This window comes from Molossus molossus, unplaced genomic scaffold (assembly GCF_014108415.1).
Source record: "Molossus molossus isolate mMolMol1 unplaced genomic scaffold, mMolMol1.p scaffold_m16_p_8, whole genome shotgun sequence".
Lineage (NCBI taxonomy): Eukaryota > Metazoa > Chordata > Mammalia > Chiroptera > Molossidae > Molossus > Molossus molossus.
The window spans coordinates 64455782-64483235 of record NW_023425402.1 but is presented as its reverse complement, the minus strand read 5'-3'; the positions used below and the strand labels follow the sequence as shown (position 1 = coordinate 64483235).

Here is a 27454-nt window from a genome sequence, read left to right as displayed (position 1 = left end):
TGAGCGAGAAGGGCCCGGCAGGGTCTGGCCCAGGCCTCGCTAGCGGAGGGAACGCGAGCGGGAGGCGCGGCAGGCGCGGCGGCAGCACCGGAAGTGCACCGTCGAAAGCGGTCCCGGAGGCGCGACGCCCACAGGCCCGCGCGCGTTCCACGGGCGCCCGGAGCAAGGCTGTCGTCCGCGCCGCGGTGACGAGCTGTGACGCCTTAGTGGTTGCCCGGGTGCGGCGCGGGGGTTGGGAAGCCCGCGGCTCTTCCTTCGACGCCCTTCTGGTCCAGAGCCAGCGGCTGCGACTGAGCCTTGGGCGGCCGTCGGGCCTAGAACCATGAGGCCCGGGGGAGCGGGCTGCTCCGCCGGGCTGCTGCTGGCTGTCGGTTGGTTGTTCCTAGCGGGCCTCCAGCCCGCTTGCGGGACGAACGCCACCGGCGTCCAGGATCGCGGCTTGTCTGGCCCCGAAACTGAAGGCGAAGGCGAGGGCGAGGGCGAGGGCGAGAGCGAGAGCGAGGGCGAGAGCGAGAGCGAGAACCAGAATGAGAACCAGAGCGTGGCTGAGGAGGAGGCCGAGAACTACCCCGAGTCTGAGAACACGTCCCAGCATGAGGACGACGAGGATGGTGAGGGTGGGGGGCCCTGGGTAGGGACCGAGGAGCCCGTGGAGGGCAAAGCCCAGCTCTGTCCGAGGACAGTGAGAATTAGAGCATTACGCGTTCACTTATGTAGAACTCTTTGGTAAACAGGCACGAATTTATACATTTTTCGTTCACGTAGTGGCCTTGAAGAAAGATATGTTCATTTTCCAAGGCCGTGGCAAGCTGACCGAGCCCACAAAAAGATGCTACAGAAATACTGCTAAAAAGACGCTTTATTGTTTAAGTGGCAGGAATCGGGAGTAGCCTGCCACCGAAATTGGAATTATTTTGACCCTCTTTGCAGTTATGTTTTTCCTTCCTGTTGTAGTACTTTTTTGGTTTGTTTTTTTGAAGTTCTAAATTGCTTGAGGTCTTCTTTCCTATTTGCACTATGTCTTGGAACAAAATGGAATTCAGAATTCCCCTCATTGTGACACATTTAGATAGATCGATATGCTGACAGAACTGCCCAGAAGCCCTGCAATAGCTTCTTGCAGCCCCAACCTTGAGCACCTCTGCAGCGTGGTGGTGTTTTATTTCCATGTTCAACTAAGAACCACAAAGGAACAGTGGCCTTAGAAAACGCCTATCAAGTGATCCAGCTAGTGCCTTTGTTAGATAACATGCTAACCAAGGGAGAATGAGCTTGTGCTTGGTACATATTTACCTTATTCTGCTGGCTCATTAAGCAGTAAAACTTGACAAGCTGTTGTACATGTTATATTGATTAGTAACTCACAGGCTGGTTGGTAAAAGGTCAGATGCAGGTTTGCAGCCATCTAAAAGAGAATGATTCCCCTACCTCATAAATGACCCGGCTGAGATTCTCATGTCTCCTGTACATATGGAGTAGATACTATATTTATCAGCTTTTCTTTCATTTCATGATGACAGATAGTGAACCTCAGTGACAGAAAGAAATTGACTATCTGAGGTTAATGGTGGGATCGAGGTTTGTTACTGCCTCAACATTACATTACAGAGAGCTTGGAGAGGTCCTTGACTTTGGAAATGTGAAAAAGAAAAAGGACTGGAAAACAGAGAAACATGTTCTAAAGCATAGTAGCTATTGTTTCACTTTAGTTTTAACGGTAATTGAATTAACAATTTTAGTATTAACCTGGTCAAAGGATATTTCTAGGTTTAAAATGCTAAATGGAGTTTAGGGTAAACCTAGGTGATGGAGTTATAATGCCTTAGATTCAAATTCAAATGCAAGAAAGTTATTTATTGTTTTAGTGTCTCCATTTCTTTACCTGTGACCTTCAGGAAGTCCGTGTACCTTCTGGAATTTTATATATACAATTTCATGTGTAGCTGCTTTTCCTTGGGGAAATTGAGAATCCAGAACTTTAAACAATCTGAGGTGTCTGAGATCTGGATATTTCCAGAACCATTATTACAATTTGGCAAAGTCCCTCTTAACCCTCAGTGGACAGTGTAAAAATACTCAACACCATTTATGTTCCAGTGGCCATTTAATTTTTAATTTTTTTACTTTTAAAGTATTTTACAAATAATTTCAAAAGTAAGAACAAAAGGACACTAAAAACAACTTATTTGGAATTTTAGTAAGAATTTAAATATGGCAAATACCAAATTTTTATTCCATTTTTCCTGGTTTTGAAGATGTATAGATAAAGCACTTTGAGTGCAATTAAAAGCTCATTGGTTGTTATGCATGAATCTGGAATATATCCATCTTACAAATACTGATTCTAGATTTCAAGTACATTTTGTAATAGATTCTAGTTAACTTTATTCTTGTTCTTTTTGCACTTGCATTGTTAAAACAATACTTTTGAAAACTATGAAGGCACATTTTGTTGAAGAGAAGACTGCCATATTCTCTCTCCATATTTGCAAAACCATTTTCATCTTAGATTTATAGACAATTTAGAATTATTAGTCCAATGAATTTATTCATTTCTACATCTATTTTATTTCAGTCACCTTTGTATACACACCTGCCATTGATTTGGTGTTTACAAACCTTATTAAATAAATTTTGTGTATAAACATCTTTAAAAAGGAAAGAATACTGTCTGTATGTATCCTTTTAGCAAAACAGTATGGTCCAACTCATTTTTACAAAATATTTCAGGATCAAGTTCTTCCTGTTGGAAGGACTAACTGGATGAGAATGCCACATATCCTTTTCACTCTTAGAAATATAATGTTCATTCATTGATTCTTGAGTTAGAGATAATTAATCTAGGATATTTATCTAAGATACTATATCTAATTTTGCTTATGCAACCAATTTTACCATCATCATTAGCACCCAAAGTGCTGCTCTCTGTTTCTCTATGTTCATCTTCTGATTCATCTAATAATTGTGAAATGTTTTTCACTGTCAATTTTCTTCTCTTTGCCATTATGGACAAAAAGAAATAAAAGAAAAATTCTAAAATCTCAGTTGTGTTCAATGAAAGCTGAAAATAGACTATAAGAAAGGTGCCTTTAAACTTCTTTTGTATCTTCCTGATAGATGATGTGCTACTTTGGTCAAAGCAATAAGAAAACAAAGGATGATGTAATAGCTGTGATTTATTCACAGTTATGTCATCTTTCTAGGCAATTCTAACCATTCTTCCATTTTATTATTATAGTCTTTTAAAAAAACATAGGAATAATTGATAAGTAATGCTGAAATCTATCATTATGGATGATGAAATGACAAAATGTTTCAAAATATAGGAAAAATCACTAAGATAATATATATATATATATATATATATATATATATAATCCTTTTATACCCCTATCCCTATGCCTTTTATATACCCTTATATGCTTTATAAATATAAGATTTATAAATTTACTCTTAACCTATTTATCTTTAAATTTATAAAAAGAACCAACAATAGACATACATAATAATTATAATATAGAATGAGTTCTATAAAATTAAGTTTATTCTATATAAACATAAGTATATAGTATTTTCTCTTTTTCCTTATAAGACCTCTAAGAAAGAATAAAAATAATGAAAAATTAACCTGTAAATCAACTTTCAAAAAAGAAACAAAATTAGTATTAGACTTTGATGGTATATACCAACAGTTAACGTATCCTGTCCAAACTTAACGAGAACATTCCAGGATCTGGTCAGAACAAAAAAGAGCAGGATCATTATCTTCATCATTGTGGATGCCAAGCTTTTATCAGCATAGTCTAAGACCCAGTAGATTTTTAGGGAAGCCTCATTATACTCTTAACTCCTATTAAACTCACTATTGAACTCTCATTTTCATTTGTTCTTCTAAAAAATTAAGATAGCTTATGAAGTATTTTGGGGACAGCTGACTTTTCAGCTTACCTACAGGACTTTATTTCTCCAAGATTTCATTTGGTTAGATTTGTTAGATTCTACCCTGTTATTATTAGGTCAAGATTTATCTTCTAACATATTCACTATCCTTCCTAGTTTTGCAGAATCCTCGGATTCAGTCATCATGAAGTCACTATTATCCAAGTCATTAATAAAAATGTTGAACAGTACAGAGTCCTGTGACATATGACTCCTACCACATTGACATCAACCAATTAATTAGCATCAGTGTATCTTACTGTTTAAGAAGTCATACATAAAATTTACTGACATGCAGACCATATTTTTTCTTTTTACTCATAGGTATATAATGGGAAATTTTGACAAATGACTACACTGAAGTCCAGATACATGTAATCTCCCTGACCCACCATTGTAGGCTCCCCATCAAAAAAGAAAGTCAGTGAATGACTCAATACTTAAAGCTGAAAGTAATTTTGGAGACAATCTGATTAAATCTTATATTTTTAAACTTAGGAGAACTTAAGTAACTTTCCCAAAGTAGCATAGGTAGTGAGTAGTAGAGCTGATTAAGTGGTTTTTTTTTTAATCTTTTTGAAAAGAGGGTATATTTAAAAGTAATCTAGTATTCATTCTTCTACCTGTGTTTTCTATGATCAAGATTTGACTTTTAATTTATATCTCATAATGTGCCAGCAGAAAGTATCCAAGCAAAGATGTCAATTGAAAATTGATCATGATAGTAAAAATAGTTTATTTAACAAAGCCAATATTTACATATAAATATCTAGTGCTTACTATATATTCAAGATAATTTTTGTGCATATAAGCATATAATAATGAAAGTTTATAAAAATATTGTTTTGCATTAATATAGAAAAAACCCTTAGAATTATATGAAATCAATTAAGTACAAAGTGAGTGTGAATGATGTTATTCTTAAGTTTTTTCTTAAAATGCTTATTCTTAAGCATTTTAATAGCCGAATCCTTTCACACACATTTCCTCATTTAATTCTCACAATAATCGAATGAAACAGGTTCTCCTTTTAAAATTTTACAGAAAGGTTAACTAGGCCTGACAGAGTTTAAGTAATTTACTCAAACTCAAAGCAGCTAATTAGAGGTAGAAGCAGCAATTTGGCTCCAGCTCTAATGCATTTTCCCAAGTAACATTGTTGCCTCAGGATAATTTTTAATGCCTTTTAAAAATTATCTTCTAACACCTAATTTAATATTTTTTTATTTAAGATTTTAGTCCTAGTCTGAGCTATGAAGAATTGGCTATATATTACAGCTAGCGGGATTCATGCCAAACTTCAGAATGATGAGAGAAAAGAAGCACTGTATTATGTGATTTGAAACCAATACTATTTACTCAAATACTTGTGTCTTTCTAGATTGTCCTGCTAATAAAGTGTTGAAGTAACGTCTTAGGCATAGTAAAATCTAATACAGTATATATATATATATATATATATATATATATATATATATATATTTTTTTTTTTTTTTTAAATCCTTACCCAAGGATATTTTTCCATTGATTTTTTCAGATAGAGTGGGAGGGAAAGAGAAAGAGAAACATCAATGTGAGAGAGACACATCGACTGGTTGCCTCCCATATAACCCTGACCGCGGCCAGGAATTGAACTGAGGTACATGCCCTTGACCCGAATAGAACCCACGACTCTCTGGTCTGAGGGCTGACGCTCTAACTGCTGAGCCAAACTGGCCAGGGCAACACATGATTTTAATGAACTCTTGGTATATAGACCTCTGTTTTGGATGAAAATGATACACTCAAAATTGTTCGGAAAAATAGAGAATTGAAAAAAAATAAAAAGTCTTATGATTGGCTGGCTTTTTGTGTTTTTCTAACCTATGGAACTTTAAACTCATCATGTATTAAACTAATGAAAAACAACGTTTTAATTTATATACAAAGTTTAAGTATAAACTTTCCTTGCAAATTATTTCTTAATTTATTACTTTAAAGGGTTAGGCTTCTTTTGATTTAAACAATAATAGATGTACTAGGAATAGTATTGCTTTTCTGATTTAATAAAACTTTAAACATGTCTGCTTCCTATATGGTAAGTACTTGTATCTCCATCCCCAAGTAAGAACTTTTTACTTAGAAAAGTTTTCATGCGATTAAATAATCTGTCTTTGCATTTTATGTTTAGTTTCAAATATGAAAGTAGTCAGAGAAGTAGAATATGGGATGTGCACCGTTACATGTGGTAAGTAGCATAGAGCACATAAACAATGTTGTAATTTAGGGGGAGAAAGGTAAAAACAGTGTGGCAATTTTTATTTGTAATCTGTGTACTCTCATTGATTTCTTTTTCTAATGACTATAATTCACAAACAAAACACAAACCGATTGCTTTAAAAGGTTGGATATATCAGTTTATAACCTCTAAGTCTTATTTTAAGCAAGCTCCCTATATTTTTTTGTACATACAGTCTTCACCAAAGTAAAACTTCCTCTATCTCACAGATATTCAGAACATGAAAAATCTTGTGATGCATCTCACAGATGTCTTCCCACATACTGTGTTGGCAAATCTACCAATAAATTTGCTTATTTGTAATAGTATATTCTAAATTCTACATTTCTCCAATTTAGATGCCATATCTTAAAGAAGAGAGATATTGGCTTTGTGGGGAAGATAATATTCAAGGATTGTGACTTACTTTGATCATTCCATATATAGAAATTGGACATTAAATCTTTTACATGAGATGGGATTAAAATAATACATGCTCTATAACAGACCTGTATTTCCCAAACTTAACTGTTCACCCTATGTTCCTGAAGGACTTGTTAAAACACAGATTGCTGGGCCTACCCAAGAGATTCTAACTCACTAGACCTTCAGAGGGCCCTAAAATTTTATTTCTTTTTTTAAAATATGTTTGTATTTTTTTTCTTTTTAGGGAGAGAGAGAGAGAGAAACATCAATGTGAGGGAGAAACATCCATTGGCTACCTCCTGCATGCTCTCTACTGGGAATTGAACCTGCAACCTGGGGCATGTGCCCTGATCGGTGATTGAACCGGGACCTTTCAGTCCATGGGACAATCAACGCTCAATCCATTGAGCCACACTGGATGGGCAAGAATTTATACTTCTAAACAGTTCACCAGTGAAGCTGATGCTCCTGGTTAGAAGACGATCTTTTCAGAACCACTATAGAGTAGCGTGCTGAGAAGATAATAGATAATTCACAATGAAATTAAGTTTATTTTAAATAGAATCTGCCTTTGAAATAAAAATACAGTGATGAGAGGGAAGGACAAAAAACAGAGGGTTAGAAAAGAGAAAAACTATGCAGATCTAGATAGAACAATTTTTTTTTTGGTCAAAAATTATACCTGAATTGTTTTTATTTGAGGTAGATTTTGTGTGTGGTGAAATATACCTAACATAAAATTTACTATTTTAACCATTTTTAAATATACAAGTCAGTGACAATAAGCACATTTACATTATTGTGCAACCATTACCACCATACATTTCCAGGATTTTTTCATCATCTCAAACTGAATCCTCCGCACATTAAACACATTCCCTACTTCCCCTTCCCCACAGCCTCTGGCAATCACTGTTCCATTTTCTGTCTCAAGATAGTTTTTAGCCTGTTTTTTTTTTTTATTTTTTATTTTTGTACCTTAATGAATAAAAGTCAGAAAATGAGAAGAATCCATGTAATAAACCTGTGATTACTCATTTGCAATTTATGTCTTTCTTCTGTTGCTTACTTGAGACATTTTCATAGAGAATTATATTTATGACCATTCTAGTACTTGATTATTGTCTTACTCTATTATTTAAAAATTTGTTTCAGAAATTTGATGTCATATTTGTTTATTCAACAAGTGATTTTCTGTTTTGGAACTTTTAGAAAGGTTTTTTTCTACCTTGTGCTAGGCATTGGGAACAAAGTGGTGCACAAAGCAGAGAAAACTGCCTTCAAGGAGTGTATGGTTTAGTTGGGTAGAGAGATAAATAAAAGTAAAATATGTAATATGTCTGATGGTGATAAATTCTAAGGACAAAAACTAAAACAGACAATATTTCACATTTAAAATATATTTTAAATATTCAAAAGTCTTTTTAACTTATAACAATGATTTAAAATATATTTTAAATATTCAAAAGTCTTTTAACTTATAACAATGATTTAGAGGGGAAAAAATGCTTTAGTGAAAATTCTATTGAACTCCTAAAACAATATTTTAGCAGTCAATTTTTTTTCCTTTTTTTGGAATTCACAGGCAGAGGTATTTTTTTTCCCTTGTTAATCCTCACCCAAGGATATTTTTTCCATTGATTTTTAGAGAGTGGAAGGGAGGGAGGGAGGGAGGGGGAGAGAGAGAGAGAGAGAGAGAGAGAGAAACATCTATGTGAGAGAGACACATATTGGTTGCCTTCTGCACACCCCAACTGGGGTGGGGATGGACACTGCCACCCAGGCATGTGCCCTTGACCAGGAATCAAACCTGATTTGGGTGAGTAGGCTGACACTCTAACCTAAGCCACACTGGCCAGGGACACAGGCAGATTTTTAGGTGTTACTTGGACTTACAGAAAATTTCACCTATACACATCATCACAGTGAACTATATTTGGCTAAATAAATAAATACATAAAACAACTGCTTGAAAAATTTTTATGCACTTCAGAATAAGGGTGTGCTTCTAGAGAGGGACCTTTTATAAATGCACGTGGAACCACACTGTACCCATTCTTAGGCATCTCTTTTAATCAAAAGAGACCTTTCCTCTTCCAACCTTCCATTTCCTTATCTCAAGTGGAGTCCTCTCCTTTGTTACTCAATCTTTGGTCCAGAGACCAGCCACATAGCCTGGGAGCTTGTTAGAAAGTCCGAGTTTCAGAACCTACTGAATCAGACTTCGTGTTAGTAAGATCTCCAGGTGATCTGCATGCTCACTGAACTTTGAGAAGTGCTATTGTAAGCCATCTTTAGATTTCAAATTCCCCTTGCCCTTGAGAATGGATTTTATGATTAACATCTAATAGGGGTTGAAAGAGAGAATCTAGTAAGGGAAATCAAAATGGATAGTTCCTTAACCTGTGACTATACAGTCTTTTTATAAGTCATGTTGACTTAAGCAACAGCCAAGCCTGTAGAGAATTTTTATGAGGTTGACCAAATTGACTACAATTGCCAGGAAGCAAAATCTCAACAGATTGAGAAAATGCTCCGGAGAATGCCAGTTTTGCAGCTTATCTTGGAATAAAAGGAAGAGACTTCAGGAGGATACATGAAACCCATTGATGGTAGATTAAGGGGTCAGGAGAAAGCAAACCAGGGAAATCTTTGGGACTGGATAGAAGGCAACATAGTGAAACACGTACTTCTTTTACTTTGGTGAGTGCAGGATAGTAATTAACTACAGAGATGGTATGTGGGGAACAAGATAACAATGAGGGTTCTGTGGTCTTGTGCTCTCATGCCTGTGCTTGTGGCTTGAGGGATCTGGAAAAGAAGATTACTCTGAGGTTTCAAAGATAGGCTATCTTAGACGCAAAAAGATAATAGGCTCACTTAAGGTAAAGATTGACCTTTGTCAAGGAAGCTACAGGTCTAGGGTGTCACTACCCACCATGACTTGCTTTTAGTTAGTATTTTTTATGTTCAGACTATCCTATGTGGTTACTTGAGTTCATAAGGCCCACCATACAGGCCCCCTTGTGCTTGTCAGTTTGGTATGTGACCCCTTTTCTGTCCATAGTTATTTATCACAGGACATGTTCAGTATGTTGCTGAGCCAGCATTTTTTCATCTCCCTCAATTCTGGTGATGAAAGACAAATTCTAGGGATTTGAGATAGTAAAGGCTTGATTTCTTGTTATAAAAATGTGTGGCGATTCTAGAGAGAATTATCTTGTTGGAAATAGAGATTTGATCATTAATAATTTGTCTTGCTATATTTATTACCAATCATAATATTAATAAGCTTCATTCATGTTCAAATGTGATTTTGGAATTTTCTCCAAAGAAGTTCCAAGTTCCCCTACCCCTCCTAGAAGTTCCGTGGTCAAATAAATTTGGGGTTCCTGTATACTACTGTATTTCATTAAATCTAACACTTTATTGGCTGTAAGAAGCACAATTAGACACCTCCAAAAAGGAAATGCTGCCAATTTGTGACATGCTGCCAATTCTAAGATACACTCTGATTTCAAAAATGTTAAAATGTAAAAATTGTACATGTTAGATCAATGAAAGTTTATACAGAGTAGCATGTTAATTTGTTAGCATTTTAAAAGCTTCCCCAAAATTCTGTAGTAAAGAGATCCCTTTAATTTTATTTACTATATTATTTCAAATATGTATAATCATCAAATTCTTTTTCTAATGGTAACAACCACAAGGACAAGTGTTACATGTAACTCACTTTGGGAAATGCTGTTTTATAAAATAATTCAAAATGAGGGGTCTAAAATATTCTAAATATTATAAACCTGAATTTTGGAATTTAATTTCTAAAATTAGAAGAGGAGTCTCCAAAAAAACTGAGATGGTAAAGAAAAAAATTCTATGAAATTTGTTTTCCTAACATTTGCGATTTCTTTTACCAAAGGTGTTGGTATTAGAGAAGTTATATTAACAAAGGGATGCCCTGGAAGTGAATCCAAGTGCGTTGTACGGGTAGAAGAATGCCGTGGACCTGTAGACTGTGGCTGTGAGTTGGACTCTGTTGGAGGGAGACTGAGTGGGAAATAGTTTACTCTGGGGAAATATCCTTAACTTCAGCTTGTCATGTGTGGAATTGATATACTGAAAGGAAATCACAAGAAAACTTAAAATTCCACTTCTCTAGATGTTATAGCTCTGAATAACTTTCTGCTTTTGCTTTATATTTTCAGTGCTGTCTAAAATTTAACATATATTCTCTGCAATATACTGTAACCTTATTGTACTCACAATCTGTGTTCAATGTTGTCCTATAGTGAAATACTTTTGATACTTTGATCATGACATTTTATCAGTAGATTGGTACACCCTAAATTTTAAGTGATGTTTTATATCAAATTACACTACACTGAGATTTCATTATCTCTAATGGGGGTCCCTAACTAGTAAATTGGAATCCACTAGTAGATTCAAAGTATATTAGATCACTGAGTTGGTTGTCCTTACTATACAGACTTCTTCTCTACAGTTTATTTTACAGAAGGAGCAAATAGCTATGGTGTCTTCTACCTGCTTCTTTTGGTGACTTTAACTTAGCATCCATCACTCCTCTCTGCTCTTCTACACTCAAACTCTCAATAATAAGTTTAATAACTTCCAGCATAGAATTGATTTTAAAAGTGGAGATGGCTTTAAAAGTAGTGTTATTTATAAAGTAATTTACAATGCTCAGTGGTATGGATGTATTTAATTTCTCTTTTTTTCAGGGGGTAAACCAATATCAGAAAGTCTTGATAGTGTTAGACTAGAATGTGTTCATACACCTCCTGAAAATCGTTTCAAATATGTTTGGAAACATATAAGGCCAGAGCAAGTGAGTAATGAATGTATGTAATTCGATGCTTTCTAGTGAGTGATAAAATTTGTTTCCCAGTGCTTAATGATTGCCATAAAACTTTTTAAAAAGGCAGTTAGCAAAAATGAAATAAAATCATACAACTTAAATTATTCAGATTTAAAATTTCTTATTATTTACATACTTACATATGTTTTAGGATCAGTTATTATCAGAACTTAAAAACATTCATTTTATATAAAGTATTTTATTTTAGAGGCAAGGTTTCCATTTGTATACATAGACATTGTATTAATGATCACAGTAGCTAACATTAATTGAGGGCTTATTAAGTGCCAGACATACATTGTATGCTTGTGTTTCTTTTAACCCACATAACAATCCTATGAGATAATTCCTAACATTATACCCATTTTACAGATAAAAAACTGAAATGCAGAGTAACTTGTTCTGGGTCACACAGGCAGGAAGTGGTAGGATTGATACTTGATGTCTGGATTTTCTGACTCTAAAATCCATGTGCATAATTAATTACTGTCCTAGACTGAGAGATAAGGACTCTTTTTGTTATAGGAAATAAGATTATTTCCTGATCTTAAGTTTAGGTGAAGAATGTTGATACTTTTTTTCTTTTAAAATAGCAACCCATCATACTTCCAAATGATTCAGCAGTCCTGGAAGTACACAGGCAAATTCACCCCTCAGCTTTCGAGTGTGATACCTTGGATAATAATGAAATAGTAGCTTCTGTTAGATTTACAGTCTATACATCAAATGGTAAGTGCCCAGCAATATTTTGGTTTGCTTATCTCAAACTTTAGAGACATCAAAATCACTTAGAGGGCTTCTTGAGGCACAGATGGCTAGCCCCACCCATGGAGTTTCCAATTTAGTAGATCTTAGGTAGGGTTAATACAAGAATTTACGATTGTATGCCCTTGCCGGTTTGGTCAGTGGTTAGAGCATTGCCCCTCAGACTAGAGTCCCAGGTTCGGTTCCGCTAAGGGCACATACCTCGGTTGCAGTTTGTCTCCGGCCCCTGGTGGGGTTGTGTGGGTGGCAATCACTTGATGTGTCCCTCTCACATGGATGCTTCTCTCTCTCTTCCTCCCTCTCTCCCTCCCCCTCTGTCTGAAGATGAATGCAAAAATGTCCTTGGGTGAGGATAAAAAAAAAAAGAAAAGAATTTACAATTGTAACAGGTTTCCAGGTGCTATTGGCAGACACCAGTTTAGAACCATTGGTTTATATCATGTAGACTTTTCTACAAGGTAGTACTTCATTTCTTTTTCACATGGTAGAGTCAGATGTGCCTCACTTTGGGAAACTGGTATATTCCTGAAATATCTCCAAAGAACAATCCTGTAACTTGGATTATATCCTTACTTTTACTTGTATAACAAAAGTGAAAATCTCATGGGTGCTTATAAAAATTTGGTACAATAAAATAAAATTAAGAAGCATTATGTCAAGGCATGTCTTTTAATAAATTACTCATTTGAAGAAAACATTTTTGATGAAACAATAATAGTCATCTATCGATATATGTCACAAAAGGCAAATTTTGTTTTGAACATAATTTCACATGTTAAAAACTGCTTCCCTTGTGAAATGGATCCATGTGCATGTCCTTTTAATTTAAGATATGTCTTCTACATCCAAATAATGACTTCCTTTGGTTCGGTTTGCTCTTAACCATTTTTATTGTTGTTGTCATCTGTTATGGGGGTGTGGATTTGGTTACAGGAATTTTTAGAATCCAATTAAGGCTCAGGAGGCTTTTACCAGAAAGATGCCCCCATATCTAATTATTCTAAAAGTTACCTGTAATTTTAAAGGGAGTTCATGGATTTCTTCAAGGTATTTATAATCCCAAATAAAGAATTATGCTGTAGTCTAGAGATACCATGCAACATAATACCCTTCATTGAAATGAAAACAAGCTAAACTGTTTTGGGGATTAAAAAAGTAATAAACTGGCCCTGGCCGGTTTGGCTCAGCGGTTGGAGCTTCGGCCTGTGGTACAGAGAGACCCGGGTTCGATTCCCGCTAAGGGCATGCACATGGGTTGCAGTTTGTCCCCTGCCCTGGTTGGTCGTGCGGGTGGCAGCCACTCGATGTGTCCCTTCACATCGATGTTTCTCTCTCTCTCTCTCTTCCTCTCTCTCCCTCCTGCTCTATCTGAACAAAAAAAAAAAATGGAAAAATGTCCTCGGGTGAGGATGAAAAAAAAAAAAAAAGTAATAAACTGTAATTTTCTTTAATATGTTGTATAGTGTCTTTAAAAAACATCTTTCTGATGAAAGCTAATAATCTTAATCCAGTTGTTATTAAAAGGATAATTTTAATAAAGTGCTGTGAAAGGTAAAAAAGGACCAAATATCATCAAACTAAAAAATATCTTGAGGAAGTTCCTGTGCTGTGGGACAGGAGCAGCTGGCTACCATGGTAAGCAGCCCTTCAGGGCGCTTCTGCCTGCCCCGCGGGGAGCTCCCACCATTTTGGAAGATCCTGGGTCTTCCCTGGCAGGAAGCAGTGGGAGCGGCTAGGGCCCAGCAACCTGAGCCGACCAGCACACCTGGCACCATCAGACCAGTGGACACTCTGTGTCAACACAGACTGGTGCACAGTAGTGGAGCTCCCAAGGTGCTGGTTGGAAGCTGCAGACAGCCAGGAGCCCAGCACCATCCCCCATAGTAGCAGCCTGATCAGAGTCAAGACATACCCGCAGCAACAGAGGCTGGGGAACAGACATCCATCCCCAGGCAACAGAAGCACAGACCAGCAGCTGAGACCCATCCCCAAAAACTACAGTGAAAGCTGAGCAGAAGTTGAGCCCCATGGGGCAGAAGCACTCCCCAGATCCCAGAAGCAGGACCTGGGGCTCCACAGAGGCCTGTGCAGTTCAGCAGTTCACAAGAGTGGTGGGAAGCCGGAGCCCAAGAGATACTGGTGCGATCTAGCTGCCCGCCCACGGAACCTGCAGGGTGCTGAAGCACCAGAGAGGCCTGTGCGACCCAGCAGGGACTGCTCCATCTAGATACTCATGGAGACTGTGGGGTGCTGAAGCACCAGAGAGGACTATGTGACCCAGCAGGGACTGTGCGATGTAGTTACTACCTGGCCTGTGGGGTACTGAAGCACCAGGGAGGCCTGTGCGACCCAACAGCCCATAACATATGCATAGAGCCAGGTCCCCAGAGGGATCCAGTTACCCGTGAGACCAAGATAGGCTTAGAGGATGTGAAAATGGAAGCTAAGTGAATAGAAGGTACGCAGAAGATCTCCCAGGAACAAACGGGAATTACAACTAAAATAAAGACAAATCCTCAGAAAAAAGCAATAGAAAAGGAGCAGGACAGGGCCATATAACCACGGACACTGGTAGGATCTGCGGAGGTGCGAGGGGTGGTGGGCTGGGAGCCCAGGGACAGCAGAAGTCTTAGCTGTGAGCAGTGCCCTTGGGGAATAAAGACCAAGCCCACTCCACAGCACAGAGAGCTGGGACAGAGCGCTAAAATAGACACAGCCACTCACCTGGGGGCTACGGCAGGGGGAGGGCAGACTGGGCTGGAAATCTGTGGGGACACCCGGGATTTGGAGGGCACTCAGAGTTTTTGCTGAGTTGTGGCCACAAAGGACAGTGGCCAGTGTGTTCCTTCCCTGAGCTGTGGGGAAAAGCAGCAGCACCCCTCCTCAGAGATTCAGCCTTTCCCAGTTGAAGCAAAGAAATGCAAATTGAGGCTCATTAACAACCAGCATCTATCCCACCCTCTGGAAATCCTCTAATGCAGAACACCAGGGCTACGTTCCAAGCCACTGAGTAACTGAGACTACTAGCCTCCAGGAAAAAGCTAGAGGATAACTGAACCTTTCCTGGGCTTGCAAATCTACCCAGGAAAGTAAGACTTGACAGTGCTGTTTAATGTGGGCCCACCCAGGCTCATCCAAACCCAGTAGAGGGAGCCACAAACAGCAGCACACCAACACCCACGTGGAAAGTTTGGCAGGCTCCAAAACCCACTGAGATAGCTAAAATGGTGAAACAAAACAAATCCCAAATGAAAGAACAAGAGAACTCTATTGAAGATGAGATCAATGAAATGCAGCTAAGCAAACTATCAGAGGTAGAGTTCAGAACTATGATCTTGAGGAAGCTCAACAGCATAAGTAAGGACATCAGCACCATTAAGTAAAGATATAGAAACATTAAAAACCAACCAAGTGGAAATGAAGAATGACATAGTAGAAAATAAGAACACATTGGAAAGACTAACCAGCAGAGTAGAGAAAGCTGAGGACCAGATCAGTGAATTAGAAGACAGGGTAGAAATAATCAACCAATCAGAAAACAAAAAGGAAAAAACAATTAAAAAATAGGAAGACAGCTTAAGAGAACTGTGGGACAACTGGAAACGTAATAATATTTGCATCATAGGAGTCCCCACAGAGGAAGAAAATGGGCAAGGGTTAGTGAATATATTTGAAGAAATAGTGACAGAAAACTTTCCTAACTTGGTGAAGGAAGAAGGCATTCAAGTTCAAGAAGCACAGAGAGCCCCAAGTAAGAAGAACCCAAATAGGCCCACACCAAGACACATAGTAATTAAAATGCCAAAAATTAAAGACAAAGAGAGAATCCTAAAGGCAGCAAGAGATAAGCAACAGGTTACCTACAAGGGAACCCCCATAAGGCTCTCAGCTGACTTCTCAACAGAAACACTACAGGCCAGAAGGGAATGGCATGAGGTAATCAAGATCATGAAAAACAAGGATCTGAATCCAAGACTACTCTATCCTGCAAGGCTATCATTCAAAATAGAAGGGCAAATAAAGAGCTTTCCAGACAAAAAAAAGGCTAAGGGAATATATTAACAACCAGCACTGCAAGATATGCTAAAAAGACTGCTGTAATTAGTAGAAGAAATAGCAAGAAAAATATACCCACACTAAACAAAAATGGCAATAAGTAAGTACATATCAATTATCACCTTAAATGTGAATGGTTTTAATGCTCTGATAAAAAGACACAGAGTAGCTGACTGTATAAGAAAGCATGACTCACACATATGTTGTTTACAAGAGACCCAACTCACAACAAGACTCACATAGGTTGAAAGTGAAGGGATGGAAAAAAAATCTTTCAAGCAAACAGAGAGGAATAAAAAACAAGGGTAGCAATACTCATATCTGATAAAAAAAAAAAAATTTCAAAATGAAGGACATAACTTGAGACAAAGAAGGCCACTACATAATATTAAAAGAATCTATCCAATGGGAAGATATAACCTTTGTAAACATATATGCACCCAATATAGGAGCACCAACATATATTAAAAATCTTTTGGAGGACTTCAAAAGAGAAATCAACAGCAATACAATCAAAGCAAGAGACTTTAACACCCCACTGACATCACTGGATAGATCTTCTAGACAACAATTTAACAAGGATACAAAGACTCTAAATAAAGCACTAGATCAAATGGATTTAATAGATATCTACAGAGAATTACACCCTCAAACTACAGAATTCACATTCTTCTTAAGTGCACATGGGACATTCTCAAAGATAGACCACATGTTAGGGCACAAACTAAGTCTCTACAAGTTCAAAAGGAGTGAAATCATATCAAGCATCTTCTTAGATCACAATGGCATGAAACTAGAAATCAATTGCAACAAGAACATGCAAAGACATTGGAACACATGGAGACTAAATAGCATGTTATTAAACAATAATGGGTTACCGAGGAGATCAAGGAAGAAATTAAAAACTTTCTGGAAACCAATGAAAATGAAGACACAACAACACAAAATCTATGGGATGCAGCGAAGCAGTTCTGAGAGGGAAGTTCATAGCACTACAGGCCTACCTCAAGAAATAAGATAAATCTCTAATTGACTACCTAACCTCACAACTTAAAGAACTAGAAAGCAAACAAAAAGAAAACCCCAGAGCAAGTAGCAGGAAGGAATTAGTAAAGATCAGAGCAGAAATAAATGACATGGAGACCAAAAAAACAATTCAAAGGATCAATGAAACAAAGAGCTGGTTTTTTGGAAAGATAAACAAGATTGATGGAGCCTTACTAGACTCACCAAGAAACAAAGAGAGAGAACCCAAATACACAAAATCAGGAATGAAAGAGGAGAAATTATAACTGACAACACAGAAATACAAAGGATTGTTAACAAATATTATGAACAATTATACAGCAACCAATTCGACAATCTAAGCAAAATGGACAAATTTATAGAAACACATAGTCTTCCAAAACTGACCCAGTAAGAGATAGAAAACTTGAACAGACCAATAACAGTAAAAGAGATTGAAGATGTAATCAAGACTCACCCAGCAAAAGAAGCCCAGGCCTGGATGGCTTCACAGGGGAGTATTACTGAACATTCAAAGAGGAACTAATACCCATTCTCCTCAAACTATTTCAAAAAATTCAAGAAGAAGGATGACTTCCAAACTCATTTTATGAGGCCAGCATAATTCTAATTTCAAAACCAGAAAAAGACACTACAAACAAAGAAAACTACAGACCAATATTCCTGATGAACATAGATGCCCAAATCCTGAACAAAATAGTAGCAAATCAAATCTAGCAATACATCAAAAAAATTGTTCACCATGACCAAGTGGGATTCATCCCAGGGATACAAGGCTAGTACAAAATTTGCAAATCAATAAATGTAATACACCACATAAACAAAATGAAGAATAAAAACCACATGATCATATCAATAGATGCTGAAAAAGCATTTGATAAAATCCAGCACCCATTTCTGATAAAGAAACACTCAGCAATCTGGGAATAAAGGGATCATATCTTGACATAATAAAGGCCATACATGAAAGACCTACAGCCAACATCATACTCAATGGGCAAAAACTTAAAGCATGTCCTTTAAGAACAGGAACAAGGCGAGGATGCCCACTTTTGTCACTCTTATTTAACATAGTACTGGAAGTCTTAGCCACAGCAATCAGACAGGAAGAAAAAATAAAAGGGATCCAAATGGGAAAGGAGGAAGTGAAACTGTGATTATTTGCAGATGACATGATACTATATGTAGAAAACCCCAAAGACTCCATCAACAATTTACTAGCCTTAATAAATGAATTTGGCATACAAAATTAATGTCAAGAAATCGACGGCATTCTTATACACCAATGATGAACTAAGAGAAAGAGAAACCAAAAAAACAATTCCATTTACCATTGCAGAAAAAAAATTAAGATGCCTAGGAATAAATTTAACCGAAGAAATAAAGGACCTATTTGCAGAAAACTACAGGTCATTGATAAAAGAAATAGAGGAAGATAAAAAAGTGGAAGCACATACCTTGTTCATGGATTGGAAAACTTAACATCGTTAAAATGTCCATACTACCCAAGGCAATCTATAGATTCAATGCAATCCCCATCAAAATACCAACAACATACTTCACAGAACTAGAAAAATACTTCAAAAGTTCATATGGAACCAAAAAAGATCTCGAATAGCCACAGCAATCTTGAAAAAGAAGAACAAAGGTGGAGGGATCTCATTACCAGATTTCAGGTTATACTACAAAGCCACTGTAATCAAAACAGCCTGGTACTGGCACATGAACAGGCATATAAACCAGTGGAACAGAACAGAGAACCCAGAAATGGACCCAAGGCAATATGCTCAATTAATATTTGACAAAGGCAGCAAGAGCATACAGTGGAGTCAAGACAGCCTCTTTAATAAATGGTGTTGGGAAAATTGGATAGCCTCATGCATAATCATGAAACTAGACCGTCAACTTACACCATACACAAGAAGAAACTCAAAATGGATAAAAGACTTAAATGTGACTCATGAATCCATAAAAATCCTAGAAGAAAATGTAGGCAATAAAATTTCAGGCATCATACGCAGCAGAATTTTCACTGGTACATCACCTAAGGCAACAGAAACAAAGGAGTAAATGAACACATCAGACTACATCAAACTCAAAAGCTTCTGAAGAGCAAAAGATACAATCATTAAAATGGAAAGGCAACCCACTGTATGAGAGAGCATAATTGCCAATGATATATCAGATAAGGGGTTAATTTTCTATATATATAGAGTGCTGATACAACTCAACAAGAGGAAGACAAAGAACCCAATGAAAAAATGGGCAGAGGAACTAAATAGACACCTCTTCAAACAGGACATACAAATGGCTAAGAGATATATGAAGAAATGCTCAACATCGCTAATCATCAGAGAGATGGAAATTAAAACAAGTATCACCTCACAACTGTCAGAATGGCTGCCATCAACAAATCATCAAACAACAAGTGTTGGCGAGGGTGTGGAGAAAAGGGGACTCTAGTACAGTGCTGGTGGGAATGCAGACTGGTGCAGCCACTATGGAAAACAATATGGCGTTACCTCAAAAAATTAAAAATTGAACTTCCATTTGACCCAGTGATCCCACTTCTAGGAATATACCCTACAAAGCCTGAAACACCAATCAGAAGGAATATATGTACCCCCACGTTCATAGCAGCACTATTTATAATAGCTAAGATCTGGAAACAACCCAAATGTCCATCAGTAGACGAATGGATAAAAAAGCAGTGGTACATGTACACAATGGAGTACTACTCAGATGTAAGAAAGAAAGATCTCTTATCCTTTGAGACAACATGGAGGGACCTGGAAAGTATTATCCTAAGCAAAAGAAGCCAAACAGAAAAAGACAAGTATCATATGATCTCACTTCTTTGTGGAATATAATGAACATAACAGTCTGAGGAATGGGGTAGTCCCAGAGACGTGGAAGTATTGTACAGACTGACAATCCCCAGAAGAGGGGGGGGGGAGAGATAAACCACAGAATTAATATGCATGTATGCATGAGCAATGGACATGGACAACAAAGCTGGGGACAGGGCAGGGAGGGTGGGTGAGGGGAGAATCAGTGTGTGTGGGAGGGAGGAGAAATATCTGTAACAAAAATAAATTAATTAATTATAATAAATAAATAAAAATATCTCATTGAGTCTAGTTCAGGATATCATAGGTTTCAGGGAGCATTCTTGGTTTTTGTCCCCATTCTTGAGATGTTAGGACACTCAGTAGTTAGCTCCTCCCATGATTAGAAAGTGCCAGAAATTTGATAGTACATGAGTTAAGGGTTGGAACGCAGACCCCAAAAGTCAGCCCTTAAATGAGATGAAGTTGGCTTCCCTGTTGTAGCAGTTTAGGGTGTGTGGGATAGCTCTCCCATCTCAGTATATACATTGGTTAACTAACAAAATGTTTTCAGAACACTTTGGATCTGTTATTTTCTTTTAAAATGACAATTGTGTCCCTCTTTGAGTTGTTTAGACATCAAACAAATGTGTTGGCTATAAATTTCTACACTGTGATACTGGCTTGAAACAAATACATAATCGAAACATTTTTTGGGTAAATATGATGTAGTTAATGAAAATCTCCCATCCATTTCTTCATATATCAGATTTTTCACTTCCACAATAGGTGTCCTTCATAGATAGGCATTGTTTTGGATTGAATTATGTCCACTTAAAAAGATACTTTCAAGTTCTAACTCTCAGAACCTCAGAATGTGACCATATTTGGCTATAGGGTCATTGAGGATGTAATTAGTTAAGATATGGCCATACACACTAGAGTGGGCCTTTAATCCAATATGACTGGTGTCTTTATAAGAAGAGGGAAATTAGAACACAGAAAGAGAGAGAGAGAGAATGCCATGTGAAGACACAAAGACACAGGGGAGAAGATAGCCATGAGAAAACAGAATCTGAGACTAGAGTTATGCTGCCCCAGCCTAGGAACATAGGAGCTACCAGAAGCTGGAAGAGGAAAGGAGGGATCCTTCCTCAGAATCTATGGAGGGAACATGGCGATACCAGTACCTTGTATTCGGAATTTTAGCCTCCAGAACTGTGAGACAATAACTTTTCTTTGTTTTTAAGTCATCTAGTTTGTGGTACTTTGTTATGGTGGCCCTAAGAAACTAATACAAACATAAGCTTAGTTTTACTAAAAAAAAATTAGTCTATTTTTTCATTAGAAAATGCAGCCTTTTTTGTTATTAGATATGAAAGTAATCTAAGTGACCCTTGCAAGAAGACTATTGAAATGAACCACAATCTCCATACCTTCATTCTCTACCCTCTCATGGCTAGTAGATAAATGGAGAGGAATTTTGCATTTCTTTTCCGGTTTTAATTCTTCTTTTTTTTTTTTTTATCCTCACCCGAGGACATTTTTCCATTTTTTGTTCAGATAGAGCGGGAGGGAGAGAGAGGAAGAGAGAGAGAGAAACATCGACGTGAAGGGACACATCGAGTGGCTGCCACCCGCACGACCAACCAGGGCCGGGGACAAACTGCAACCGAGGTACGTGCCCTTAGCGGGAACCGAACCCGGGTCTCTCTGTACCGCAGGCTGATGCTCCAACCGCTGATCCAAACCGGCCAGGGCCAGGTTTTAATTCTTAAAGGTGTCGTTTTTTTTTTTTAATTTTTTAAATTTTTTTTCTTTTTTTTTTTTTTAAATTTTTTTTTTAATCCTCATCCGAGGACACTTTTCCATTTTTTTGTACAGACAGAGTGGGAGGGAGAGAGAGGAAGAGAGAGAGAGGGAAACATCGATGTGAAAGGGACACATGGAGTGGCTGCCACCCGCACGACCAACCAGGGCCGGGGACAAACTGCAACCGAGGTACGTGCCCTTAGCGGGAACCGAACCCGGGTCTCTCCGGACCGCAAGCGGATGCTCCAACCGCTGAGCCAAACCGGCCAGGGCTAAATTTTTTTTTCTTTATTGATTTTTAGAGAGAGAGGAAAGGAGAGTTAGAAACATCGATTGGCCGTCTCCTACATGCCCTGCAGTAGAGATCTGGCCCACAACTTGTGCATGTGCCCTGACCGGGAATCGAACTGGCGACCTCTTGGTGCATGGGTTGACACTCAACCACTGAGCCACATAGGCCAGGCAAGGTGTCTTTTATTTGAACTCAAAAAATCCCACATCTTCTAAAAATCTAAAATTATCAAAATCAAAAAGATTTTTTAAATCCAAAAATGTTGGAAACATAATTATATAATTTCTCTATCATACTTGGCACTATTCAATGAGGTCACTAAATTGAGTGTATAACACTAGACTTACTAAGGAAAATGGAAAGTTATACTCCACAGTGTTGAAAAAAAATTTCAGACAAATAAGCAATTGAGATTGCCCATATAGGAGACTACTTCTGATGGAGTGGTACTTATCAAAATTAAAATATTAAAATACAACTTGCAGAAATCATTAAACCTCCTTGGACATTGGCTTACTTATCAGTATGATTCAACAGTTGAATAGGCAAGAAAGCTATATAACTCACAAAGTAAGCAATGGTTGATGTAAATTGGCTTTTCACCAATTTACAATGTATCAATGTTGTAATACATATGGTAGACTGACTTTGTCTTTATTTGAGGAATAGGATAAAGATTTGGGAGAAAATGCCTGAAAATGCTATGTAAATATTTGTATGGAAAACAATGAACTTCAACCCCCTATCTTACAACATGTATAAAAATAAGAGATGTATCATAGCCCTAAATGCAAAAGCTAAATCCATAAAGCTTTAAAAAGGAAACAGAACACCTGTCTGATTCAGGAATAGGCAAGAGTTTCTTGTACATGACTCAGAAAACAATCACCATAAAAGGAAACATTGATAAATTAGGCTTCACCAAAATTATAAACTGTTGTTTATTAAAACAGATCATTAGAAAAATAAATAGGCAAGCCAAAATCTGAAAAAAATTATAAAACATGTACAATCAATATGATCAGTTTAAGAAAAGATCTTGTAGTTTCTTGGAAAACTAAGCATACCTCTACCCTTTGACCCAGCAGTTTTACTCATACGTATTTATCCAAGAGAAATTAAAATGTGTGTTCACAGAATGACTTCTCCAAAAATGTTCATAGCAGTTTATTTATAATAGCTCCAAATTGGAACAACCTAGATGTCCATCAATAGGAAAATGAATAAACAAATTGAGGGATACTACTCATTAATAAAAAAGAAAACTATTGATATATGTGCAAATATGGGTGAATCTCTAAAACATTTTATTGATTTTAAAAGCCCTACACAAAAGAATTACATAGTGTATTTTTCCATTCCTATGAAGTTCAGGAACAGGAAGAACTAGTGTGTGGTGGAAAAGAAAAATAGCACAGTTGTTGTCTGTGGAAGAGGGAGCAGGGACTAGCTGGGCGGGGCTCAAGGGAACTTTCTGGGTGACAGTAATATTCTGTGTCTTGATAGGGGTTTAAATTACATATGTGTGTTTGCCTATATCAAAACTAGACAAAAGTATATTTAAGATCTTTGTGCAATTTACTGTTTGAAATTTTACCACAAAAGAAAAAATATAATACTGAACTATATAGTTAATGACATGCTAGTTGCAGAATTTTGCTAGGAAGTGTACAGACATCAGCAAAGTATGTTGAAATTCATAAAAAATATAAGATGGGGCAAAAGTATGGATAGATTATAAAATGTTGGTGGTATCTAGGTGGTAGGAATACATAATATTTGTTGTCAAAGTCTTTCAACTTTCTGCATGTTTGAAAAGGACATTTTAAATGTGCAGAGCAAGTTAATTAACAATTTTTTGTCCACTGATTCTTTCTGTATATTTCTAGAGTTGTTTTTCACATACAAAGTTTCCATTTAGATATTCATTTCTTTTTTCTCCCAGTAGTAATAATCATCAGGTATGTGTTTTTTTCTCTAGAATTGCAGATGCAAAGATCGAGACGACCAGACACTGATGCAGTCCTAGTTTTTGTGCTGACCATTGGAGTTGTTATGTGTATATTTGTGATCTTTGTACTGATCTTCATAATTATAAACTGGTAGGTGAAGGACTGAGACTGAGTCTCACCCTTGATTGATGTCTTTTTCTCTGCCTCTCCCTTGTCCCATGAATCCAAAGCCCAGTCCATGATGCCTCTCACATGTGTCTTCAAACTGTCCAACTCCTGTGACTGTCCTAGTACAGGCTACCTAATCTCATGACTTGTTTCCAAACTCTGAGAGAGTTTTTAAATGCAATTTTTACAATTTTACATAGTAGCTTTTTAAAAAGTTTATTGAATGAATATCTGTGTTGTCCAGTTGTAGTTATCACAACCTCCCAAACTGGCTATTGTAACCTACTAATGCATTTACATGGGACTATATCTAATACGTATTTGAGTATCACACCCTGTTACATCTGAGGGAGCTACTGTCAATGCAACCGATGTACCACAAACTAAAAATGAATCATGACTAAGGAGGCACTTCTATATAGAGAGCATAAAACATAAATCCATTTTTAGTTTTCCCTTCACATAAGAGATTTTTTGTTTTTGTTTTCTCTCTCAGGGCGGCAGTAAAGACTTTCTGGGAGGCAAAAGTCTCAGCAACTGAGGTACATTCTGAGCTGACTTCCGTGAAACACAGACAGTCATCTTCTTTTCAACAGTCAACAGTAGAACCACATAGACGTGAAGATGATGCTGCAAGTGAATGGAATGAGTGACGTATAACAAGCCAAAGGAGAGTAGAGCATACCAGATTCATTATTGTAAAAATAAAATATATAGTGAAATACTTTAATAATATTGCAAATGACTTACCACAGTCGGAAGGTAATACAATATGAGAAGGGGCTGTTTTAATCAGTACATCTTTGTGGTAGACTTTTTAATTTGTTCTTAACATTTACCATTTCAGGTAATCACTTAGTAACGTTTATCTAGAGGTACAAACACACAACAAAATCTTCCAAACACATTTTTTTTATCACTTTGATCATTTCTAAAGTGATTTGCCTGTTCGTCGCCAAAAAGAAAAATGTAATATTGAAGATGCCTTGCATATTAGACTTTCTCCCTGCTGGGAGGACTGGGCTGAACTTGCTAAAGCTAACCATACTTTAGAATCTGCATGGCATGAGACATACAGAGCATCGCTTGTAACACATGAAATAATAATAACAATGATAGCAAACACCACTTAGTGACTACTATGTGCCAGGCTCTTATCAAAGCACTTTACATTCATTAGGTAATTTATTTATGATTGTATATAGGAAATATGTAAATAAGAACCAGGGAGGAACTGGAGGTGGCTGAGTAAATGACATGAATTTAACATGCCCTGTATTTGTCACAGAAACAGTGAATCAAGGATTTTTAAATAACCATGAAATACCTTCATTGTGTTTGGTATGCAGGAGATAAGATCTTAAAACCAAAGTACTATTTCTGAACATCATCACTGTCTTTTTGTCCTATGTCATTATGTGATACAATGACAGACAACTATCAAACAAGATACCAAGGCATTATATCATTTGATTAGGTAGACTTCAGCAGAAATTAATTTTCTAAGGTTTTGAAAGTAATACAAAATGCACATAATTTTTTCTTTAGATGAATTCCATGCCAACTTCATTGACATCATGGGATTTATCTGATGGTAGCATTAACTCAGCACATCTGTGAAGAAGACATTGTGCATGGGCATTTATACCTCCCTCTAGCAGTCTAGAAACAGGCTATTGTGGAAGTATCCATGCTTTCTATTATAAAGCATTTGTACTGTGGAGAAGCAATGAAAAATTGGCTGGAAAAAGATTTTGTTATCTGTTGTGAGAATTTACTAGAGACTTTAAGTAAAAAAGAAGTTGTTTTCATAGAATATTCCCAAAGAATTGTTCTTTTGACACCCATCCCCCTATCCCAGATAAGGGTGAAAAAATCAGCCTTCCATTTCTTATTCCTGATTAAATATAGTTGTGTAACTTTAGCACAAATGGTAAACATTCCTGAATAGTAATTATTATCGATTCTTATTTTTAAAACCATGAACAGGACTGATTTCCAACTGTATTTCAATGACCATCGGTGTTCAGTCAGGTTAACAGGTTTAGTTGTTAGTGCTGTTTACGGAATATTTCTGGCTGTCTGTCTACTTTCCAGGCATGTGGTAGGACAGTACCTCCTCAGCCCCTCATGGTTGGGTGGGCCAATGTGACTAGTTTTAGCCAATGAGTTATGAGCCAAAATTTCAAGTGTGACCTTCAGAGTAGAACATTCACTGTGAAAACCTCCAGAGCTCACTGTTTGAGCACACAGACCCAGAGAAGAGACCCAAGATAAAAATCTACCTTCGTAAACAGAGGGCAGGGAAAAACTGAAGAAAGAGGCTGGCCACTCCAGTCTGGTAATAGAGTTTATTAAGGGAAACTTACATACAAGGTCTGTCTTGGGAGGCTGCAACACAAAATGGGTCCCTGGGCCATTTATCAGGTGCCAAAGAATTATACATGGTGAAGAAGTGATAGTTACGGGTACTAGTGTGTGCATGCTACCAGATACAGAAATTATTTTACATGCTTAACCAGGTCAGAACAACAACCTGTTCCAGAAACCAGCACATAGCAGGAGGCAGGTGAAGGATGCTAATTTATGTCAGAATGGACATCAATTACATTCAGACCATCTCTAGGGGGGATTTGTGGAAAGCAACCTCCGTTCTGGCCTGGGTCCAGCTTATGGGACAGACAGTGGTTACATAATGGAACAGTCTCTCTTCCATGTTCATCTTCTCTGGTAGAGCAACCAGAAATGCTTAGATCCCAGCATCAGACCCACCTGGCACAGGATCTCCAGTCACCAACAATGAATATGTAACAGGGGAGATAAATAAACCTTATTTTAAACCACGAAGGATTAGAGGTTGTTCAATACAGCAGCCTTCTTAAGACTACTGATTGGCATATACATGTTTTCCAAAATACAAGTTTTCACAGTCAAATGAGTGGAAGACTTCTTGAGTTCAGGACTACCCATCAATGTACTATGCACACTGTGACTCTCCAAGAAAGGCTTATAGGTGCAACATTTCCCAAACATACTGGTGGTCTGTGGGACAAAATG

The 27454-nt window shown here is 37.3% G+C and overlaps 1 protein-coding gene across 1 annotated transcript; it reads left to right on the top strand.

The window, feature by feature from the left end:
- Positions 1–502: 502 nt before the first annotated feature.
- SPACA1 (sperm acrosome associated 1) lies at positions 503–25072 on the top strand (the record flags this gene model as incomplete). The annotated part of the gene is made up of 7 exons (XM_036247749.1): positions 503–611; positions 6110–6166; positions 10542–10643; positions 11362–11468; positions 12092–12227; positions 24259–24379; positions 24894–25072. Coding segments are annotated over 7 exons (789 nt in total), but the record flags the coding sequence as incomplete, so codon positions are not given.
- Positions 25073–27454: the final 2382 nt, after the last annotated feature.